Below are 24,357 nucleotides of genomic sequence, written 5' to 3'. Positions count from 1 at the left end.
TCTCCAGCATTTTCATTGAGGGAGGGGCAAGAGGGATTCACATTAGGAGAGTCAAGGGGCATTGGCTATATAATAGCTTTTTCTCCAATTATTAGGGGGTAACAGTCCCCCCTCCCAACGACACCACTGGCCACAACTTGAATTTAAAATAACCTGTGTACAAGAGGCTACATTAATTAATTAAATTATATAACCAAATAACAAAAAAAAAGATATTCACAAGAAAACGGCTCTCAACCTGGATTTCGATTAAGGAGAAACTTTTTGACCTTTTGAAACTCTTTGACATTCTGATACTTTTTGACCTTTTGAAACTTTTGAATGAAGAAACCAATGCAAACAACGCAGGGCCGACCTCATTGTATTTTTCTTCTCATGTACTAGCTTATCGGCTTTCCTGGTGCGATAAGAATTATATTCAGAACTAGTAGAATATATAAACTAGAAGAAGAAGGAGAAGAAGAATATCCACGAAGAAGAAGAATATCCTAGTAGAATATCCACGAAATAAACTTGTGGAACACCATTCAAACATTGGTACATCTATATTGGTAACAGGTGATCCCCTAACTAAGCAGCCTACAAAATTTTAAACTGGCTGAATAACAAATGAATGTATCCCTAAAATTAGCACAGTCCCCCAAAAGACGAATTGCTTTTTTTTTTCATTAATGTAACATACGAAGTTCTGATAGGGCAAACAATGGTTTACTTGCCGTTGTAGCCAGCGTTGTCGTTTGCTAGCCAAAGCAGAAAACTCAAGTCAACACTAAAAAAGGACTTCAAAATTCCTTTATAGGCCAAGCATTCTTCTTTTTTCATGTAAGGATATAAACTAATTACAAGAACATGAAAACATGGTTTTCGTTCGAGTAGTAGGCTATAAAAATATATAGCTAAGTTTATACACATTAATATGCAATACTACCACTACTATCAACTCACTGCAGCACCAAGCCGACTGAAGTCAACGCAGCTCCGCACGCTCTTTCTCCATCCTAATCCCAATAGGTTTGATATTCCCTGGGCGCATTTTAGGTCTATTCATGCCTGAAAATCACAATTTTCTAAGATTTATCTTTTGGTTGCTTTAGAATTTTTAAATTTTAGGGCAGTACCAAATTTCAGTCAGTGTTGCCGCGTTGAACAGTGAAAATAAATTGGCCGAATTAATTAATATAATTTGACAACGCATGTCATCCATAAAAATTAAACATTATTAGTCTGTTTATCCCCAAAAGCAACCACACCATCAGAGAAAAGCTAAATCTGTTTAAGCTGCTTGGTGGAATATGTTTTTAGCTTAATTTTTTGCTGATTTTTCAGGAAAAAAATAATTGCTGAAAAGGCAAAAAATAATTGCCTAAATTTTAGGGCAGTACCACATTTCCATCAGTGTTGCCGCGTTGAACAATGAAAATAAACTGGCCAAAGTAATTAATATAATTTGACAACGCATGGCATCCATAAAAATTAAACATTATTAGTCTGTTTATCCCCAAAAGCAACCACACCATCAAAGAAAAGCTAAACCTGTTTAAGCTGCTTGGTGAAATATGTTTTTAGCTTATTTTTTTGCTGATTTTTCATGAAAAAAATAATTGCTGAAAAAGCAAAAAATAATTGCCTAAATTTTAGGGCAGTACCACATTTCCATCAGTGTTGCCGCGTTGAACAGTGAAAATAAACTGGCCAAAGTAATTAATAAAATTTGAAAAAGCATGTCATCCATAAAAATTAAACATTATTAGTCTGTTTATCCCCAAAAGTAACCACACCATCAAAGAAAAGCTAAACCTGTTTAAGCTGCTAGGTGAAATATGTTTTTAGCTTATTTTTTTGCTGATTTTTCAACCATGTTTGTTTGTTTTTTTTTGGGTGGAGGGGGAACCCACTACTTCCAAATCCTGTTTAACTACACAAGAAATGTATTCCCAATTCATTCTGATTTTTTTTTAGATATATATGGTTGTGCAAATTTTCACTTAAACAATTCAAATAATTAGATTTAACTGTCAATGTCCTTGGTACGTTAACTTCCCTGAAGTAGACGCCCTCGGGGAATTCTACGGGCAAACCGTGAACCCAACTAAAGGTAAATAAACATAGACCTGAAGACAACCTAGCACAACACAACTTTAAAACTTTTCTCCTTTGTTACAACTTTCATGAATGACAACGTTTATTTGACCCCATCACACAAATTTTTTTTCCGACTCGTTAAGCCAAACAAAAATACACACCAACAAATTTTTGATAAGTTTTTAATTCTTTTTTTTAATTCCCGAACCTCCTCCCCCCCCCCCGAGCAAATTCCTGGATACAGCCGTTTCTACTAATAGTTCTCTCGGTTTTATTGCAAGTTGACAAACTACTAGATACATTGATTCCTTTATGTTCATTACATTAAAATAAAAAATCGAATAAATATAACTACTACTAGAAGATTAAATTACCTGTACACAGTGACTCAATTAACTAAACAAATCACACCATTAACAATATAGAAACAAAGACAACAAAAGAAGAGGACAGAGCAGAAAACCAACAGCACGCTTCACAAGGATCCAGCATTACATCAGCAACAACACAACTATAAAAAAAAAGACAAAGAAGGAAAAGAAGAAGAAAAACGAGCAGCTAAAGCATACTTCACAAGGAAATGGCATCACATCATAAACAACACAACTATAAAGACAACAGAATAAAAATACGAAGCAGAAAAAAACAAGCAGCTAAAGCAACTATAAAAACAACTAAAGACAAAGACGGAGAAGAAGAAAAAAACAAGCATCTAAAGTATAAATAACGAGAAACCAGTATCATTCATTAACAACACAACTATAAAAACAAAAAAGACAAAGATATACTAAAAGCATACTTCACAAGGATCCAGCATCATATCATCAACAACGCAACTATAAAAACAACAAAAGACGAAGACAGAGAAGAAGAAAAATAAGCAGCTAAACCATGCTTCACAAGGATCCAGCATCATATCTTCATCAACACAACCATAAAGACAACAAAAGACAAATACGGAGAAGAAGAAAAAAACAAGCAGCTAAAGCATACTTCACAAGGAACCGGCATCACATCATCAAGAACACAACTATAAAGACAACAAAAGAAAAATACGAAGTTATTTCTTGTTTTAAGAAATAAAAACAAGTAGTTCAAGCATGCTACACAAGGAACCGGCATCTCATCATCATAAACATAACTACAAAAACAACAAAAGACAAAGACGGAGAAGAAGAACAAGAACTAAGAGCTCATATGGCACTTGTGACGAGGCGAGAAGAGCTAAGAGCCAAGAGATCATATGGTATGAGCTCTAACAAAATTCTATGAATCAATAGATTGATTTAAAAAGGAAAATAAGAGGCATAATGCCAGTCAGAATTTAAAATAAGAGCTCTGAGTCACGATGTCCTTCTAAATATCAAAATTTATTAAGATCCGATCACCCACTCGCAAGTTATAAATACCTAATTTTTTCTAATTGTTCCTCTCCCTTTAGCCCCCCAGATGGTCGAATCTGGGAAAACGACTTTATCAAGCCAAATTGTGCAGCTCCCTGACACGCCTATCAATTTTCATCGCCCTAGCAAGTCCAGAAGCACCAAACTCGCCAAATCACTGAACCCCTCCCCCCAACTCAACCAAAGAGAGCGAATCCAGTACGATTCTGTCAATCACGTATCAAGGACATTTGTTTATTCTATTCACCAAGCTTCATCCCGATTCCTATACTCCAAGTGTTTTTCCAAGATTTCCCCCTCCAACTCCCCCCAATGTCAAACGATCTGGTCGGGATTTGAAATAAGAGCTCTGAGACATGAATTCTTTCTAAAAATCAAATTTCATTAATGTCCGATCATATATTCGTAAGATAAAAATACCCCAATTTTCGCGTTTTCCAAGAATTCTGGTTTCCCCCTCCAACTCCCCCCCCCAACGTCACAGGATCTGTTCGTAATTTAAATAAGAACTTTAAAGCACAAGATCCTTCTAAATATCAAATTTCATTATGATCTGGTCACCCTTTCGTAAGTTACAAATACCTCAATTTTCAAAATTACCCCCCTCCAATTCCACCAGAGAGAGCAGATCCGGTCCGGTTATGTCGGTCACGTATCTTAGACAGTTTTTTTATTCTTCCCATCTAGTTTCATCCTGATCTCACCGCTTAAGTAATTTCTAAGATTTCCGGTTTCCTCCTCCAACTGCCCCCCCCCAATTACGCTTGATCCGGTTGAGATTTAAAATAAGAGATCTGAGTTACGAAGTCCTTCTAAATATGAAGTTTCATGAAGATCCGATCACTCCTTCGTAAGTTAAAAATACGTCATTTTTTCTTAATTTTCTAAATTAAACCCCCCTCCCCAAATAGATCGGATCCGTTCCAATTATGTAAATCACATATGTAAGACTTCTGCTTATTTTTCCCACCAAGTTTCATCCCGATCCCTCCAATCTAAGCGTTTACCATGATTTTAGGTTCCCCCACCCCAAACTTCCCCCAACGTCACCAGATCCAGTCAGGATTTAAAACAAGAGCTTTGAGACACGATATCCTTCTAAATATCAAATTTCATTGAGATCCGATAACCCGTTCGTAAGTTAAAAATACCTCATTTTTTCTAATTTTTCAGAAATAACCCCCCCCCCCCAACTATCCCAAAGAGAGCGGATCCGTTCCGTTTATGTCAATCATGTATCTGGGACTTGTGCTTATTTTTTCCATCAAGTTTCATCCCGATCCCTCCACTCTAAGTGTTTTCCAAGATATTAGGTTCCCCACTCCAACTCCCCCCAATGTCATCAGATCCGGTCGGAATTTAAAATAAGAGCTCTGAGACACAATATCATTCCAAACACCAAATTTCATTAAGATCCCATCACCCATTCATAAGTTAAAAATACTTCATTTTTTCTATTTTTTCCGAATTAACCGGCCTCCCACTCCCCCCAGATGGTCAAACTGGGAAAACGACTATTTCTAATTTAAGCTGGTCCCGTCCCTGATATGGCTGCCAAATTTCATCGTCCTAGCTTACCTGGAAGTGCCTAAAGTAGCAAAACCAGGACCGACAGACAGACAGACCGACAGACAGACAGACCGACAGAATTGGCGATTGCTATATGTCACTTGGTTAATACCAAGTGCCATAAAAAACCAACAGACACAGCATGCTTCACAAGGATCCGGCATTACATTACCAACAACACAACTACAAAGACAACAGAAGACAAAGACGGAGAAGAAAAAAAGCAGCTAGAGCATACTTCACAAGGATCCAACATAACATCATCCACATCACAACTATAAAGAAAACAAAAGAAAAATACGGAGCAGAAAAAAAACAACCAGCTAAAGCATGGTTCACAAAGAAACGCTATCACATCGTAAACAACGCAACTATAAAAACAACCAAATACAAAGACAGAAAGAAGAAAAAACAAGCATCTAAAGCATTTTTCACAAGGATCCAGTATCACATCATCAACAACACAACTATAAAAACAACAAAGGACAAAGACGAAGAGGAAAAAAACAAGCAGCTAAAGCATACTTCACAAGAATCCAGCATCACATCATCGACAGCACAACTATGAAAACGACAAAGACAAAGACGGAGAAGAAAAGAAAACCAGCAGCTACAGCATACTTCACAAGGAACCGACATCAAATCATCAACAACACAACTATAAAAACAACCAAGGACAAAGACGAAGAGGAAAAAAAACACGAGCAGCTAAAGCATACTTTCACAAGAATCCAGCATCATATCATCAACAGCACAACTATAAAACAACAAAAGACAACGACAGAGAAAACAAAAAAAACAAGCGACTAAAGCATACCTCACAAGGATCCAGCATCAAATCACCAGCAAAACAACTATAAACACAAGAAGAGACAAAGACGGAGAAGAACGAAAAACCAAGCGGCTAAAGCATACCTCGCACGGATCCAGCATCGCATCATCAACAACACAACTATAAAAACAACAAAAGACAAAGAAGAAGGAAAAAATCAGCTAAAGCATACTTCACAGGGAACTAGCATCACATCATAAACAACACAACCATAAAGACAACAAAAGAAAAATACGGGAAAAAAACAAGCAGCTATCGCATATTTCACAAGGATTCAGTATTATGTCATCAACGACATAACTATAAAACCAAGAAAAGACAAAGATGGAGAAGAAAAAAAAACAGCTAAAGCATACTTCACAACGATCCAGCATCACAGCATCAACAACACAACTATAAAAATAACAAAAGTCAGAGACGGAGAAGACGAAAAATATAAGCAGCTAAAGCAGACTTCACAAGGATCCAGCCTCACAACAACACAACTATAAAAACAAAGACAAAGACAGAGAAGCAGAATAAAAAAGCAGCTAAAGCATGCTTCACAAGGAACCGGCATCATATCATCAACAACACAACTATTAAGACAACACAAAAAGAAGACACAGAAGAAGAAAAAACAAGCACCTAAACTAGCTGCACAAGAAACCCGCTCCCTGCATGTCGGGCAAGGAAAAACTTTTTAACCTGCGATTGAAATGATGAGAAACATTCAAAATCACTTATGCTGAGTATATAACCGAAATAATGGCAGTAGATTCTCTGTCGTTTGAGCAATGGAAAGGCAGTTTTCGTCAATTCGTCATTATAAAAACTTATTTTTGTAATTTTGTCTTATAGACTCTGATTCGCAAAATGCCACATCAGAGCATCACTTTAGAAACATGACACAAAATAAAGTTACTTACCTGGAACATGTCAGTTTCTTCATCCAGAGAATATTCAACAACAACCGTTTTCGTTCTGCTTAAAGTAAATGAAACACTGTGCTGTTCTTTTAACAACAAAGGCTGAAATAAACAAAGGCTGAAAAGGCTGAAACCTAACAAAACAAATATATAACATAACAAACATAACATAACATAACAAATGACAATAAGGCAACAAAGAACAAAATCATTTCCAGTATTTTTAAGATGAAATGTTCATATTGACAACACTAACTTACATATCAGTGTAGCAGTACTGAATTGTGGAGAAGAAAGCTTTTAAATGTTTTTCGCTGCTTTAATTTTGATTGCATGTGGGTTTAAAAGATGTAAATTACTTTAGGTCCTGTGGTGGCGCAGTGGCTTTGACCTTAGCTTGGTAATACGGGACCCAGAGACCGAATCACGCTGCAGGAATGCACTGCAGGGCCGACGCAGGGACCTTAGTAGTCAAAAAGCGTCGTTAATTCTTAAATAATAATAATAATGTAAATTACTTTAGCCTATATAATTGCTAAGTGTCCACGGCACCCAGCTAATCGCTAATCCAAAAATGACTACGTGATGCCCTACGACGGGTAACGACCTCTCTGGAAAACTTTTACGATTCAAATGGTTTCAGGATACTCACAAGAGATTACCTTTGTTTATGAAAGAAGCCTAAAGGCGAGCGAGAATATCTCATTATAGATTGCATACAGCGAGCTGGTCTCACTATAATTTGTCGAATTTTATACATAGTTGTAAATGCACCCTACTTTGTCCCAAGGCTGGATGAGCTGAAACCTCCAGGAACAATTTTTTATTGGAGGGAAAGAGGGGTATTTTTACTGTTATTAGGGTTGGGGTCACCAAACTTAGTCGCGGCGCAAGCCAAAAAAGGCTGATTGCCTCCAAATGCAAAAAGCACCATTAGTCACATGTTTACTGGTTCAAGGGGAGGGGGTAGTAAGAAGAGTTAGAATTTAGTGTTTAGGAGAAAGGGGCAAACATTTTTCTCTAGTCCTCAAAAAAAGTATATCCTATTGTTTTGTTCCGTCTTCATGATTGTTGTGACAGACGCACTGGCTAGTAAATAAAAATATGTAGATATGGAACATTTATAAGCGTGATACATCAGTAGGTCATCAGAAGTCAGTGTTGGATGGTATATTCACATATTCCTGTACCTTAATTTTGACTGTAGCTTTCTTCATATATATGTGTGGTCAGGTCAGGGTCACCTTATATTTTTCATCCAATTCGCCTCCATATATATAAAAAAAAAATTTCAGCGACCTTGAAGGAGCAAAAGAGTTTATCTAGAGAAGAGAGAGGAACCCTGAGGAATTTTCATGACAGACAGAACTTAAATTGCAGTGCTTGTTCAATATACCTTGACAAGATACACTAAAACACATCCCCCTCAAAATTGTGGGCAGTCACAATTTTAGGCAGGATTATTACAGCAACTTTGTGGGGAGGGATAGGATTTACTTTAAGATTTGTGTGTCCTGTATAAAACCCTGTTATGGGACAACACTCTGGATCAGATATTTGTCTCTATATATCCTCGAAACTATTTCACGGCATGTTCTTGCAGCCAATGGCTGATTATTGCAGTTTTTTTTCTTTTTGTGAAGCAGTACCTCGTTTTGCTTCTTTTTTTATTGGTACTTGGAATATACGCTACGTGCCAGGGTCTCTGACCAACTCTATAGCTTTTTTAACAAATAATTGAATAAATTTGGATGTGAGTTATAACACTAGTTAGTTCGATCATATTTCTGATAACTCGTACCTAATCTGTTTGTTTTTTGTTGTTTCCGAATTAGCTCTTTGTTATTACAAATAACCTAAACAAAGAGGAGAAATAAATCCAGAATTCAAAATGGCACTCTCCAATCATTTCTAGCTATTTAATAACCTAAATATATAGTATATAAAAACCTAAATAAAATATTGTTCGTATTTATTCACAAAAATGCCACCGTGACACCGTGTGGGGGAGTCATCTGCAACGGTCGCAGAATAACGATGTAATTTCCACATTATAAGCTGAGTCGCTTATTATGATTACCAGAAGATGATTATTTCTGATTGCAAAAAACGTATGCTTATGCTGAACTTCAGTTCCATGCTGAAAAACAGAAGTAGGGTTTTACTGGGGTGTTCCCGCCAATATACCACCCCAAATTGGCATTGGGTTGTTATTAAAATACATATACCCCACCCCCTGAAATATTTCACTGACTTTTAAATTGGTGTTAAATATACATGTACAAATGCCTTATTCCCTTCTTCTTCATTCTTTTAGTAAAGCCCCCCCCCCCCCAAAAAAAAATAATGCTCAACGGAAAGCAGATACCGGTCGAAGCATCAAACTTGGTGTTTCAATTGTTGAGCTCGTGGAGAGCGTTGAATATCTGGGCCTTCCTCGCGGACGTTCAATGCTTGAATCGCGGCTCTTCATTATAGAAGGGGGCTTCTTTAAATATCAACTCATAGCGTGATATAAGTGGAAGTTTACCTAACGTCTGTACAATGCTATAGTTTACCTTAAATATATGTGCCTTAACCCATTATGGTGTATTTTTACGGCTACAAATTAACCCTTATTACGCTTAGTATACTATAAACAGGCAAAGTTCATGTTACGCTTACCACCGTGGACAACCATGTGATATGTTTTGCGTCGATAGGAATCCAGAAGAAGCAATCATTGCACGAATTGAGCCCAACCCCTGGGCATTGATTCTACAACAACAGTTGGTATACGCTGTTGGATATAGCGTTTGGTATTTTGCTGTTATATGAGGAATTTGTAGTTAAGGTTTCTATTGTTTTACGTATTATTTTACGTAATTGTTTTACGTAGGAGGAATTTTGTTGTTTTACGTTCCTTTTTGTCCTATTTTTTCTTTTGTTTTGCCCCAGCTCCTTTTTAATATTATATACAATACATATATATTACTACATATCTCTACAACATCCTATTATTACTACTATTTGGAGTGTATTCTCACGCCGAGTAGGTCATATATATATATATATATATATATATATATATATATATATATATATATATATATATATATATATATATATATATATATATATATATATATATATATATATATATATATATATATATATATATATATATATATATATATATATATATATATATATATATTATATATATATATATATATATATATATATATATATATATATATATATATATATATATATATATATATATATATATATATATATATATATATATATATATATATATATATATATATATATATATATATATATATATATATATATATATATATATATATATATATATATATATATATATATATATATATATATATATATATATATATATATATATATATATATATATATATATATATATATATATATATATATATATATATATATATATATATATATATATATATATATATATATATATATATATATATATATATATATATATATATATATATATATATATATATATATATATATATGTATACACATATATATATATATATATCATATATATATATATATATATATATATATATATATATATATATATATATATATATATATATATATATATATATATATATATATATATATATACATATATACATATATATATATATGTATATATATATATATATATATATATATATATATATATATATATATATATATATCATATATATATATATATATATATATATATATATATATATATATATATATATATATATATCATATATATATATATATATATATATATATATATATACATATATACATATATATATATATATATATCATATATATATATATATATATATATATGATTATTAAGGGTCTGTAGAGAGGGGAGGAGCTTATAAAGTATCATGTCCTGAATACCAGCAGTTAGCTACACTACTGGGTCAACAGGAAAATTTTTATAGGCCAAGTAACCGGGGTTTCTTCTGCTATTGACATATAAATTTTTCATGGGAGACCCATCACTCTTTACTCAGTTAATACTAATGCGTTGACTTTGATGCCTTATTTATTTTTATATTATTAATTTGGTGTGTACTGACAATTTGTTGACTGCTGGATATAGTTATACGTTGTTTTTCCTTTCTTTTTTTTTTTTGCCGATATAAGATTTTTTTTTTCAAAAAGTCTTTTACAAGCTCTATCAAAGCGAATTTAAAAAATAAAAAAAAAGAAAATAAACAGAAACAACAAAGAGCAACACGAAACTATACAATTAACTAAAAATAAAATTTTTCACACACAAAGTGGTCGGCATAAAAATTAAAGAAATTTAACAAAACAATACTACACATATTGATCGAGATCTTCATATCGATTCGAGATCTTCATATTCATTCATTTTGACATATCATACTAATACCTTTCTGCAAAATTTTGATGGGGTAAAAATAAGGATTTCTCAGGAGGTAGAATGAGGAAGGCGAGAAATAAGAGGGGAGGGAGATGTGACTACGGAGAAGCGAATTTGTCTGGTTATGTAGACCACTATTGGCAAAACTTAAGTGAATTTTTGTTGACCTTTCCTCAAGTTTAATCCAATTGCCAATGCTAAGATGAAAGAGGCATCTTTGAGACTACCTCTATTCTGCCCAAAAAATACATCAAGGTACCAAAATGTCAATCAGGGCATGCGTACTCAAGGAATGGGTGTGTAAACACGAAGAAAATCTCCTAATAGAGTAATTTACGATATATAAACTATTTAAGGAGTTTAAGGAAGGAGAAGGAGGCACTTGCACGTTGTAGGATCGTTAATGTGGTAATCCTTTTTCACTTAAGATGATAAAACTTAATATTTTCATAGTAGGGGGTAAGGCGAAAGGGAATTTAAAACCAACATTTCAGGATGGGAAAAAGAAGAGTAAAACAAGCGGGAATTTTAAGAAATTAAATTGCTAAAATTTTCATCGCTAGTAACAGCATCGAATATCGATTGGGATACTCCTAAAATTTTTGTAACATGGGTCTAAGGCAGTTAAATCAGCATAAAGCTATATCTGTGGGAAAATTTAGCTCAAAGGGTTTAAATCAGTACAAGGAATAAATTGGGCCTAAGAGGGTCCCCTGAGGCACACCACGTAAATTGGGAGAGGATCAGAACATGCAATAAGGTTTTTGACAACATGTGTTCTATTAGAACACGCAATGGGAGAACACGAAGTCACACGCGGTGAAGTAAAACTATCCTAGACTTAGATTATGCTGATGATTAAAGCATCCTAGATGAGCAAAATGAATGAGGTTTTGCGAGTTGGGGGTGCAAGAATAGGCAAGCTCTTTCACAACCTGTGATAGTCGTTTGCAAATAGATATTGTCTGCATCACAGTTATTATATCCCAATGCATCTGAACTTCCTTTAAGGCTAAAAGTATTCTCAACTAAAATGAATGGTTACAACTTAACATAGCGGAATAACATAAAACTTCTATTTCGGGATATACGTTATAGTAAATTATTTATAGTAAGTACTTATTATATACTTGTTATATATTACAATTAGGTTATAGTAAATCCTATACTTATTTAGGAGCATAATGATGGCGATAGACACATTAACTCTATGGATGATATCTTAAATATGGATATCCCACTTTAAATTTGAAGAAATTATGAGGCCAAGTAATTTAAAGGAGGACACAGAAATTTCAGAAGGGATTAAGTATTAAGAAATTTTAGAAGGGATTGAGAAAATAAGTCGAGGATTTGAGAAAACAAACGATTGAGGACTTAGAGAGGTTTACTGTCATGTCTAAGTCAGGGGCCTTATCTCCAATTTCATTGTGGATACTCATAGGGTCGCTTATCAAATTTCTGACGCAAGTTTCAACAGTTGTTAGGCCATCAACAAGTTTCCATTAGTGTTTTAACTGTCCCAATTCTTCTATCGTGTTTCATTGCAGAGGACCAAAGTTAAAGGTAAAAACGAAAGCCTGTAATATACAATTGTAATGAATTTTGGTCACATTTCAGCTACGGTAATTTAAAAGGCCTTATACAAAAATTCATAAATTTTACAAAAGGACCAAAATAAAATTTAATCTCAAAGGACGGTGAAAATACAATTTGATTTTAAAAATTAACTAAGTTGAAAATTAAACAACCAAATATGTCTTAAGTATTAGGAAAAAAAAGGAAATTCCATTTTTAACGAAAATGACCTCCTTATGCAGTTACGCAGTTTTTAGTAGTTGCGGGGACCCGATTTAAAAAATAGAAACGTGGGTGAAAAACTAGCAAGGGAAAAATAAGGGATTATTATTATATTATATTAATTATTATTATATATTATTATATTATATTAATTATTATTATATTATTATATAAGGGATTATTATAGCACCAAACAGATTACAAAAATGTAGCTTTTCTTCAAGGGTGTAGTCGTCTTTGGAGTTAATATTTGAATTTTTACAAATGAAAAGCGTTCATAAATGTGACTAATTAGTTTAGCCTTTTTCACGGTTCAACTTGGCAACACTGGCGAAAATGTAGTACTGCCCTAAAAAATCCATAATTTTAAGACCAACAAAATGAAAATCTTAGAAAATCAACTAAGTAAAAGTAAGACGAATCCAGGGGGCAAAAATGTTTTTAATTTTGAGGTCCTTGGCACTTGAAAGATGAAGCTCAGCTTCATAAGCCGTGCACAATACTAATTGTGGTTACATTTATTTGGCCAACTCTTACTCTTTAAATGTGTGGTTGATGATTTCCAGATCAGGCGAAAACAATATTGGCTACAAAAAGCTTCATTTTCTAAGTATATTTGTAAGATCTTTAAAAACCTTTCTGACAAAATTCTTAGAGTACAAAATGAGGTAAGGTGCAGATGAACCATGACATATTTCTATTGAAAAGAACACCATTTCCACATACTCATTACTTCCTCATAATCTGAACAATTTTTCGTTTAGATTTTTCGTATCTAATAAATCATCGTTGTGGTTTTGAACACCCCTGCCACAAATAGTTGGTTTTGCTTCTTCTTTTTCATTATTTTCATATGTTTCATTTCTAATCCATTCATAATTTTCTGCACATTTTATGTTATAAATTACGTAAATGTCCGTAACACCTAGCCATTTCCTAGTCTCAAAATTATCACGCGATGTTAAAGAGGCAAGAGAACCAAATATATACCTGGGGGGCTGTCACAGTCACTGGGGTTTTGGCTGCTCGCAAGAGAGCAGACGCTTTTTTGTTCTGAAAGACTGAAGACAAGCGAGTATGTCACACTTTAGAGATTATATATACAACAATAAGCTTGCTAGTAGTTGACGAATTTTATACGAAGCTTGTTAAGTATACAACATTTTGTCTCAAAGCTGGGAATCAACTTGAAACTTACAGAAAGGTTTCTTTTCTTGGAGGGGGAAGGAGAGGTAAGGCAGTTTGTGGAAAGCATATATTTTGAATTTATCGTTCTTGCGAATTGTTTCAACTCCTAGAGAGAAAGGCAAAAAACTAGCTTATAAAGCTATTTTATTATTAGTTTATTATACTTACTTTTAATTTATTATTTATTGTTAATAATTTATTTCATTATTATTTTACTATACTTTATTCTTAAGCTATCATTATTAAGCTATCGTTCTTGCGAATAGTTTCTACGCCAAGAGAAGAAGACAAAAAACAATTTTATTAAGCTATTTTATTATTGTTTTATTATTAATTTATTTTGAATTTATTATTAATTTGTTATTAATTTATTATCAATTATTAATTCATCATTATTAGTTAATTTATTATTAACTCTTTATATTATCATTTTATTTTACTTCATTCTTAAGCTACTATTATTAAGCTATCATTCTTGCGAATAGTTTCTACCCCTAGAGAGGAAAAAAAACTAACTTATTAAGTTATTTTATTATTATTTTAGCATTCAGCTTTTTATATTAATTATGAATTTATTAATTATTGTTAACTAATTCATTGTTTTATTATATTTTATTACTAAGCTATTTATCATTCTTGCGAATAGATTCTACCCCTAGAGAGGAAGACAAACAATTAGCTTACATTGGTATCTTTGGCAATTAGATCATATCTCCTAGAAGGTTGAACGCCATTAGGAACTGGCCGCTTTTTCAAAAAGAAATATGACTTTCTTCGACCTTTATCGCCATCTGGATGCTGACCATTATAACTAAAATAAGATAAAGATTGATTGAAAACAATATAAATAAATTAGGAATAAAAAACTGAAATAAAATTGACGAAACTGGAACAAGATCAAGGAGTGCGGATTCTAGTCAATATCAATTGTTCTGATGCACAGATTTACTGATAGACTTGTTATCTAGACTATGCTTTGTGGTATAGTCCCCTTGCTGTTCTTCTGCTTCCGTTTTTTCTGTGCGGATAGGTTGTTATCTAGACTTGTTATCTAGACTACACTTTGTGGTATAGTCCTCTTACTGTTCTTCTGCTTCTTCTTTTTTTCTGTGCGGATAGGTTGTTTTTTCAGTCGTAATAAAAACATCCCATTTTTTTCAAATTCTTTTATAGCTAAAAAAAAACCTAATATTTTACAATAGTGTATCTTCGTCGTTATTTTTTATGCCTTTTTTTTCTTATTTCTCCCAGAGACCCGCTTGAATTTTCAGTCTTATCATTTCCCCCAGGTGTTAGTTCCAGATAAGTCAAAGTCATACATAGCTATTACGGAGAATTTAGTGAAATCAATGAAGACCAAAAACTGTCACAACGTCTACCCTTAATGATCAAAGTTGAGATAATTTTCCAATTAGTTAATCAAATAAACTACATAGTTATAAATTAAAACTAAAATCAGAACTTAAACTACTTGTTTAATTCGAGGCATCAATTTTCCAAAATGTAAGAGGGAGGGACAAAATAAGCTTTTCAAAACCTGGAGGAGTCTTTATTCTATTTTTTCTATAGAAACTCAAAAAAAGGTAATGATTATATATATATATATATATATATATATATATATATATATATATATATATATATATATATATATATACATCATCTAATCAAAATCCCGGGGGAAGCAACTTCGTTATTCTTTCGATTTCTCAATGAAAATACAAAAAAGATATGTTCCCCCTCCCCTAATTCACGCCCTTGCATATTTAATCTTAGGTCTTCTCACTCTAAGTTGACACAATTTCCAAGAGCAATTTTAGAGAGAAGCATGATATAGCTATCTATAGGGAAGTTTCATAAATAGCTACTTAAACGTTTATATTACACCAGCAAGCTTTTGGTATGTTTTGTAAGTTTGTAAGTATGTATGTATGTTTTGTATGTTTTATATGGCAGTTTTAACGTTAGCTGAAATTCAGCTTAATCCTTCTACCAATCTACATTTCTTGAAATGTAATTGTCATTGTCTTTTAGATTAAAAACACATTGAAAAGGTTTCAGAAATATGTGCAAATAGGAGTTTTCAATTCTGTAAGCAGGTTTGAACCAGGAGCTGAAATCTATATAGAATATAGGCGGCATCTCTCACGGATGAGTTTCTTTATGGCAGGGGTAATCCATGGCTTATCAAACTCACTAATGATAACTGACTTGGTGGGGAAGATTTCGGTGTATTTGGAGTACAGAATGTCACTGAATCTTTTAGTCTTTTCGTGGATGCTTGAATCTCCGTCAACTTCTGGGAAATCATAATTGCCTATCCACTGACCATAGGCTCGTATGGCAGAGTCCGTCAGCGGGCGGGTAACCACGCGGCTTAGTTTAGGCTTGGGCAATGAACTGTGGGCTTTCCACGTAATAGCAAAATGGTCGGACTTGGCCACTGGTCCGAGAGAAACAGGATTACAGTAGTGGGACTCACAGTTCGTAAGAATGAGATCCAGAATGCTGCCTGAGACGTGAGTAGGCATGTGAACCACTTGTCTAAGGGATAGACTGGATGAAAGCCAGCCTTTTTTCGTCTGGTTGAAGTCGCCTGCTATGATAAAAGCAGGATAAAACTTTTTTTTTCTAAATGAAACTTACATTCATAATCAAAGCATAAATAAAACTTTCTGCTCGTTTACACAACTCCTACTCTTGGCATAAAAACTAAAATATTTGTGATTATTGCTTCAAAGCAGAAATAGCTATTACAAAACGAGGATGATTTGTTTCCTTAAAGATTAAATGAAAAACAAGATTTTTTTAACTGAAAGTAAGGAGCGACAATAAAACTTAAAACGAACAGAAATTATTCCGTATAGTAAAGGGGTTGTCCCCTCCTCAACACCTCGCTTTTTACGCTAAAGTTTGACTCTTTGTCACAGCTCTAATTTTTAAAACCATAAAAAAAACTTTCCTCCTATTTTCTAAAATAAGGCAAATTTTCTCAGGCTCGTAACTTTTGATAGATAAAACTAAACTTGACGAAACTTATATATTTAAAATCAGCATTAAAATGCGATTCTTTTGATGTAACTATTGGCATCAAAATTCCATCTTTTAAAGTTTTGGTTACTATTGAGCCGGGTCGCTCCTTACTACAGTTCGTTATCTCGAACTGTTTGAAAGTATCCCAGCTTGTTTCAGGGAAAGATTTTTTTTTTAACACAAGACTTTAATTGTTGTTCAAAGCCATAGACAAACAGAAGATAAAATAAACTTCAGTACTTGTGAAGTATTTAGAACACACTCAATAAGTGAAGTTATGTTCTTTCGTGAAACAAACTACGATGCAGGTAAATATTAATGAAATATTTGGTACTTGTTCATTATTCAATTGATTCAATTCAATTCAGAACGCACTCAAGAATTTTGCTGAGAAAATCTGGTTTCATAGCCACAAAGACAAAACGCAATTTAGTTTGCTACGCATAGTGATAGAAGATACTGTCTGAACATGGATTTAGAAATGAAGATTTTTATTCTTCAACACTTATGAGTTCTGGGTACATAATTCTAAGTTGTAATTTTACAGCTTTCCTAATAAAGTATTATATTTTCATCGTACTTTGTTTTATTTCATTAGCATTATCAAATGTTTGGTCTATATATTTGCAAATTAGAAAGGATGGGATGCATTATAACAAATACCTAACTTAACTTAACCTAGCCACCTCTATATATAAAATATTTCATTAAGATGTATCTGCATCGTAGTTTGTTTCACAGAAGAGCCTAACTTCACTTATTGAGTGTGTTCTGAATCAAACAGTTCGTGGTAGCGAACTGGCTCAATAGTGGAGCGACCTGGCTCAATAGTAACCAAAACTCTAAAAAACGGAATTTTTATAACAATAGTTACAACAAAAGAATTGCATTTTAATGGTGATTTTAAATATATAACTTTCATTAAGTTTAGACTTACCCATCAAAAGTTACGAGCTTGCGATAATTTGTCTAATTTTAGAAAATAGGGGGAAACACCCCCTAAAAGTCATAGAATCTTAACAAAAATCACACCATCAGATTCAGTGTATCAGAAAACCTATTGTAGAAGTTTCAAGCTCCTATCTACAACAAGAGCTAAGAGTTCATATGGCACTTGTGACGAGGCGAGAAGAGCTAAGAGCCAAGAGATCATATGGTATGAGCTCTAACAAAATTCTATGAATCAATAGATTGATGTAAAAAGGAAAATAAAAGGCTTAATGCCGGTCAGGATTTAAAAAAAGAGCTCTGAGTCAGGATGTCCTTCTAAATATCAAAATTCCTTAAGATCCGATCACCCACTCGTTATATCACCCACTAAGTTATAAATACCTAATTATTTTTCTAATTTTTCCTCTTATTTAGCCCCCCAGATGGTCGAATCTGGGAAAACGACTTTATCAAGTCAAATTGTGCAGCTCCCTGACACGCCTATCAATTTTCATCGTCCTAGCACGTCCAGAAGCACCAAACTCACCAAATCACTGAACCCCTCCCCCCAACTCCCCCAAAGCAAACAAATCCAGTACGATTCTGTCAATCACGTATCAAGGACATTTGTTTATTCTATCCACCAAGCTTCATCCCGATTCCTACACTCCAAGTGTTTTTCCAGATTTCCCCCTCCAACTCCCCCCAATGTCAAACGATCTGGTCGGGATTTGAAATAAGAGCTCAGAGACATGAATTCTTTCTAAAAATCAAATTTCGTCAAGATCCGATCATCTATTCGTAAGATAAAAATACCCCAATTTTCACGTTTTCCAAGAATTCCGGTTTCCCCCTTCAACTCCCCCCAACGTCACAGGATCTGGTCGGAATTTAAAATAAGAACTTTAAAGCACAAGATCCTTCTAAATATCAAATTTCATCAAGATCTGGTCACCCTTTCGTAAGTTACAAATACCTCAATTTTCAAAATTACCCCCCCCCCCTCCAATTCCACCAAAGAGAGCAGATCCGGTCCGGTTATGTCAGTCATGTATCTTAGACAGGTTTTTATTCTTCCCATCCAGTTTCATCCTGATCTCACCGCTTTAAGTATTTTCTAAGATTTCCGGTCCCCCCCCAACTGCCCCCCAATTACACTTGATCCGATTGAGATTTAAAATGAGAAATCTGAGTTACGAGGTCCTTCTAAATATGAAAGTTTCATGAAGATCCGGTCACTCCTTCGTAAGTTACAAATCCGTCATTTTTTCTTATTTTTCAGAATTAACCCCCCCCCCCCCCCCAAAAAAAAAAAGATCAGATCCGATCCAATTATGTAAATCACGTATGTAAGACTTCTGCTTATTCTTCCCACCAAGTTTCATCCCGATCCCTCCAATCTAAGCGTTTTCCATGATTTTAGGTTCCCCCACCCCAAACTTCCCCCCCCCAAACTTCCCCCAACGTCACCGGATCCAGTCAGGATTTAAAATAAGAGCTTTGAGACACGATATCCTTCTAAATGTCAAATTTCATTGAGATCCAATAACCCGTTCGTAAGTTAAAAATACCTCATTTTTTCTAATTTTTAGAATTAACCCCTCCCCCAACTGCCCTAAAGAGAGCGGATCCGTTCCAGTTATGTCAATCAAGTATCTAGGACTCGTGATTATTTTTTCCACCAAGTTTCATTCCGATCCCTCCACTCTAAGTGTTTTTCAAGTTTTAGGGTTCCCCCTCCCAACTCCCCCCCCCAATGTAACCAGATCTGGTCGGGTTTAAAATAAGAGCTCTGAGCCACGATATTCTTCTAAATATCAAATTTCATTGAAATCCGATCACCTGTTCGTAAGTTAAAAATACCTCATTTTTCTAATTTTTCATAAATAACCCCCCCCCAACTATCCCAAGGAGAGCGGATCCGTTCCGTTTATGTCAATCATGTATCTAGCACTTGTGTTTATTTTTCCCACCAAGTTTCATCCCGATCCCTCCACTCTAAGTGTTTTCCAAGTTTTAGGTTTCCCCCTCCCAACTCCCCCCCAATGTCACCAGATCCGGTCGGGATTTAAAATAAGAGCTCTAAGACACGATATCCTTCTAAACATTAAATTTCATTGAGATCCGATCACCCGTTCGTAAGTTAAAAATACCTCATTTTTTCTAATTTTTCAGAATCCCCCCCAACTACCCCAAAGAGAGCGGATCCGTTCTAATTATGTCAATCATGTATCTGGGACTTGTGATTACTTTTCCCATCAAGTTTCATCCCGATCCCTCCTCCCTAAGTGTTTTCCAAGATTTCAGGTTCCCCCCCCCCCCACTAAATCCCCCAATGTCATCAGATCCGGTCAGGATTTAAAATAAGAGCTCTGAGAAACAATATCATTCCAAACATCAAATTTCATTAAGATTCCATCACCCATTCATAAGTTAAAAATACTTCATTTTTCTATTTTTTCCGAATTAACCGGCCCCCCACTCCCCCCCCCAGATGGTCAAATTGGGAAAACGACTATTTATAATTTAAGCTGGTCCCGTCCCTGATACGCCTGCCAAATTTCATCGTCCTAGCTTACCTGGAAGTGCCTAAAGTAGCAAAACCGGGACCGACAGACAGACAGACCGACAGACAGACAGACCGACAGACAGACAGACCGACAGACAGACCGGCAGAATTGGCGATTGCTATATTTCACTTGGTTAATACCAAGTGCCATAAAAATATGGAATCACGGAAGGCAGATCACGGATGCGTGTTTATTTGTTGGTGTTTTTTTTCCTAGGAGTGATCGTATCGACCCAGTGGTCCTAGAATCTTGCGAGAGGGCTCATTCTAACGGAAATGAAAAGTTCTAGTGCCCTTTTTCAGTGACCAAAAAAATTGGAGGGCACCTAGGCCCCCTCCCACGCTAATTATTTTACCAAAGTCACCGGATCAAAATTCTGAGATAGCCATTTAAGTCACCGTAGTCGAGAAACCTCAAAACTATGTTTTTGGGGACGACTTACTCCCCCACAGTTCCCGTGGGAGGGACTACAAGTTACAAACTTTGACCAGTGCTTACATATAGTAATGGTTAATTGGAAGTGTACAGACGTTTTCAGGGTGATTTTTTGGTGTTTTTTTTTTGGGGGGGGGGAATTGAGAAGAGGGGGATATGTTAGGGGAACTTTCCTTGGAGAAATTTATCATGGGGGAAGAAAATTTCCACGAAGGGAGCGCCGGATTTCCTAGCATTCTTAAAAAAAAAAACAATGAAAAAATAAATATGAAAAGTTTGTTTTCTACTGAAAGTGAGGAGCAGCATTAAAACTTAAAACGAGCAGAAATTATTGCGCATATGAGAGGTTTACCTCCTCGTTATACCTCGCTCTTCACGCTAAAGTATTTTTAGTAATTTCAACTATTTATTCTAGTGCCTTCGCTATTCAAGGGTCCTTCTTAAGGAATTGGGACAGAATTTAAGCTTTAATGTAAAGAGCGAGGTATTGAGGAGGGGTGAACTCCCTCATATACGCAATAAAACATAAGAATGTAGAAGTTTGTTACGTAAGTTAATTCGTAAAATACGTATATTTTTTACTAATGAAAATGTTCGGAAAAAATTAAAAGTTCTAGTTGCCTTTTTAAGTAATCAAAAATGGGAGGGCAACTAGGCTTCCTCCCTCTCTCCTTTTTTCTAAAAATCTCCCGATTAAAACTATGAGAAAGCCATTTAGCAAAAAAAAATAATAATATGCAAATTTCGTTTTAATTATTTATGTGTGGAGAGCCAAGATCAAAACATGCATTAATTAAAAAACGTCCAGAAATTAAATACAAAAAAAGTTTTTTAAATGAAAGTAAGAAGCAACATTAAAACTTAAAACGAACAGAAATTACTCCGTATATGAAAAGGGCTTTTCTTCCTCAACGCCCCACTCTTTACGCTGAAGTTTTTTACTGTTTTAAGAAGTAGAGTTAAGAGAAAGAGTCAAACTTTAGCGTAAAGAGCGGGGCGTTGAGGAGGAAAAAAACCCTTTCATATACGGAGTAATTTCTGTTCGTTTTAAGTTTTAATGTCGCTTCTTACTTTCATTTAAAAAAAACTAGTTCTTTTATTTAATAATACACAAGTATCGAAACTTCCTATGTTGAATGCTAGAACAAAACTAGCTGACTTGAGTACCTCTGGGGTTTACGCTACTACTTTTATCACTAGTAATAACTCACGGTAGCACCAAGCGACTAGAGGCCAACACAGCTGCGCACATTAGTCCTCCACCCAATCTATTCAAAGCTTCACTTTACTTTCTCCCATGAAGATCCAATTGCAATAAATACTTCCTTGTGATCTAAAAGGGTTTTAATACCTTAAAGGATCAGCCTATCTCGTCCATAAACAGTTTTAGTTTGTGTAGCCAAACTATTTAGAATTGATTGGGCGGCCTAGTGATAACTAGCAGAGCATAGATAAAAGATCCATATAAATCACAGAAAACTAAGAGCTGACATATATTTTCCCAGAAATTTTAGAAATATCATTTAGCTTCTTTTGTGTCGGAGACAAATATTCAAATTTTGATAAAAAAAAATATATCTTTCCAAAAGCGAATCTCTTTTTTTTTTTTTTTTTTTTTTTTTTTTTTGTTTTTTTTTTTTTTTTTTTTTTAGTAAAATGAATAGAATTTTTCATTCAAAGTTCAGGAAAGGGCAAATGTTCAAGCATAAATGCCAAGAAAATACCAAAAATCAGCTTAAAAGATATATCAATTGATCAATTTTGCAGCTTTGGGAGTTCCTTTTGGTACTACCCAACCCACCATGATTGGAACCTAACCGACACAGTTTCAATTTGAAAAATAATCTCTTGGAAAGCTTAACTGTAGAGAAAATATCAAAAATCAGCTCGAAAGAAATATCAACCGGTTAATTCTGCAAATTTGGGAGTTCCTTAGGATGCTGCCTCCTATGATCGGAGCCTAACCCACATAGTTTCAATTTGAAAATTAGTCTCTTCAAAAGCATAACTACCGAGGAAATACCAAAAATCAGCTAGAAAGATAAATCAATTGATTAATTTTGCAGCTTTGGGAGTCCCTTTTGGTGTTACCCACTATGGTTGCAGCCTAACCCACACAGTTTCAATTTGAAAAATAATCTCTTGAAAAGCATAACTGCCGAGAAAATACCAAACATCACCTTAAGAAATATCAATTGATTAAGATTGCAGCTTTGGGAGTTGCTTGTGGCGCTACCCGCTATGATTGGAGCCTTATCGACACAGTTTCAAGTTGAAAAATAATCTCTTGAAAAGTATATCTGCCGAGAAGATACAAAAAATCAGCCCAAAGGAAAAATCAAACGATTAATTTTGCAGATTTGAGAGTTCCTTGTGGTACTACCCACTATGATTGGAGCTTTACCGACAGTTTCAATTTGGAAAAAAGTCTCTTGAAAAGCATAACTGCCGAGAAAATACAAAAAAAAATCAGCTCAAAAGAAATATAAATTGATCAAATTTGCAGCTTTGGGAGTTCCTTGCGGTACAACCCACTATGGTTGGAGCCTTACCGACGCAGTTTTAATTTAAAAAATAATCTTTTGAAAAGCATAACTGCAGAGATAATACCAAAATTGGCTCAAAATTAATATCTATTGATTAATGTTGCAACTTTGGGAGTTCCTTGTGGTTCTACTCGCTATGATTGGGGCCTTACCGACACAGTTTCAATGTCATTTCAGTCAAATTGTGCAATCAAGCCGCAGATTCTCAATTACTTTCCATGATAACTAGTTTTCATGATAGATTTCATGACTAGATTTCATGATAACATGATCCACAGTTTTAATTTAAAAAACAATCTTTTGAAAAGCATAACTGCAGAAATAATACCAAAATTGGCTCAAAATTAATATCTATTGATTAATTTTGCAGCTTTGGGAGTTCCTTGTGGTGCTACTCGCTAGTTCGTTTTAAGCTTTAATGTTGTTCCTTACTTTTAGTTGAAAAGCTTGTTTTTAAGAAATTTCTGATCGCTTTTTAAATAGAAATGGAAAACTTGGCACCCCTTCCTGGAAAATATTCACTTCCCCCATGAAAAACTCCTCCTTGGAAAAATCCTCCCACGTAGACCCCCCCCCCTGACCAGACAAAATCCCCCCTGAAAACGTCTGTATAC

General features: G+C 34.4%; 1 protein-coding gene across 4 annotated transcripts in view; it reads right to left on the bottom strand.

Moving 5' to 3' along the window:
* The window catches only part of LOC136039600 (protein pellino-like), an 84,304-nt gene that overhangs the window by 22,278 nt on the left and 37,669 nt on the right, over positions 1-24,357 (bottom strand). For all 4 annotated transcript variants that reach the window (XM_065723465.1, XM_065723466.1, XM_065723469.1 and 1 more), the window contains exons 4-5: positions 14,914-15,040; positions 6,795-6,896 (exon numbers count right to left, since the gene is read on the bottom strand). In XM_065723465.1, the coding sequence (XP_065579537.1) occupies positions 6,795-6,896; positions 14,914-15,040 (229 nt within the window). The remainder of the gene's footprint in view (positions 1-6,794; positions 6,897-14,913; positions 15,041-24,357) is intronic.

This window comes from Artemia franciscana, chromosome 19 (genome assembly GCF_032884065.1).
Source record: "Artemia franciscana chromosome 19, ASM3288406v1, whole genome shotgun sequence".
NCBI classification, from domain to species: Eukaryota; Metazoa; Arthropoda; class Branchiopoda; order Anostraca; family Artemiidae; genus Artemia; species Artemia franciscana.
This window is presented reverse-complemented; position numbering and strand designations above follow the sequence as displayed.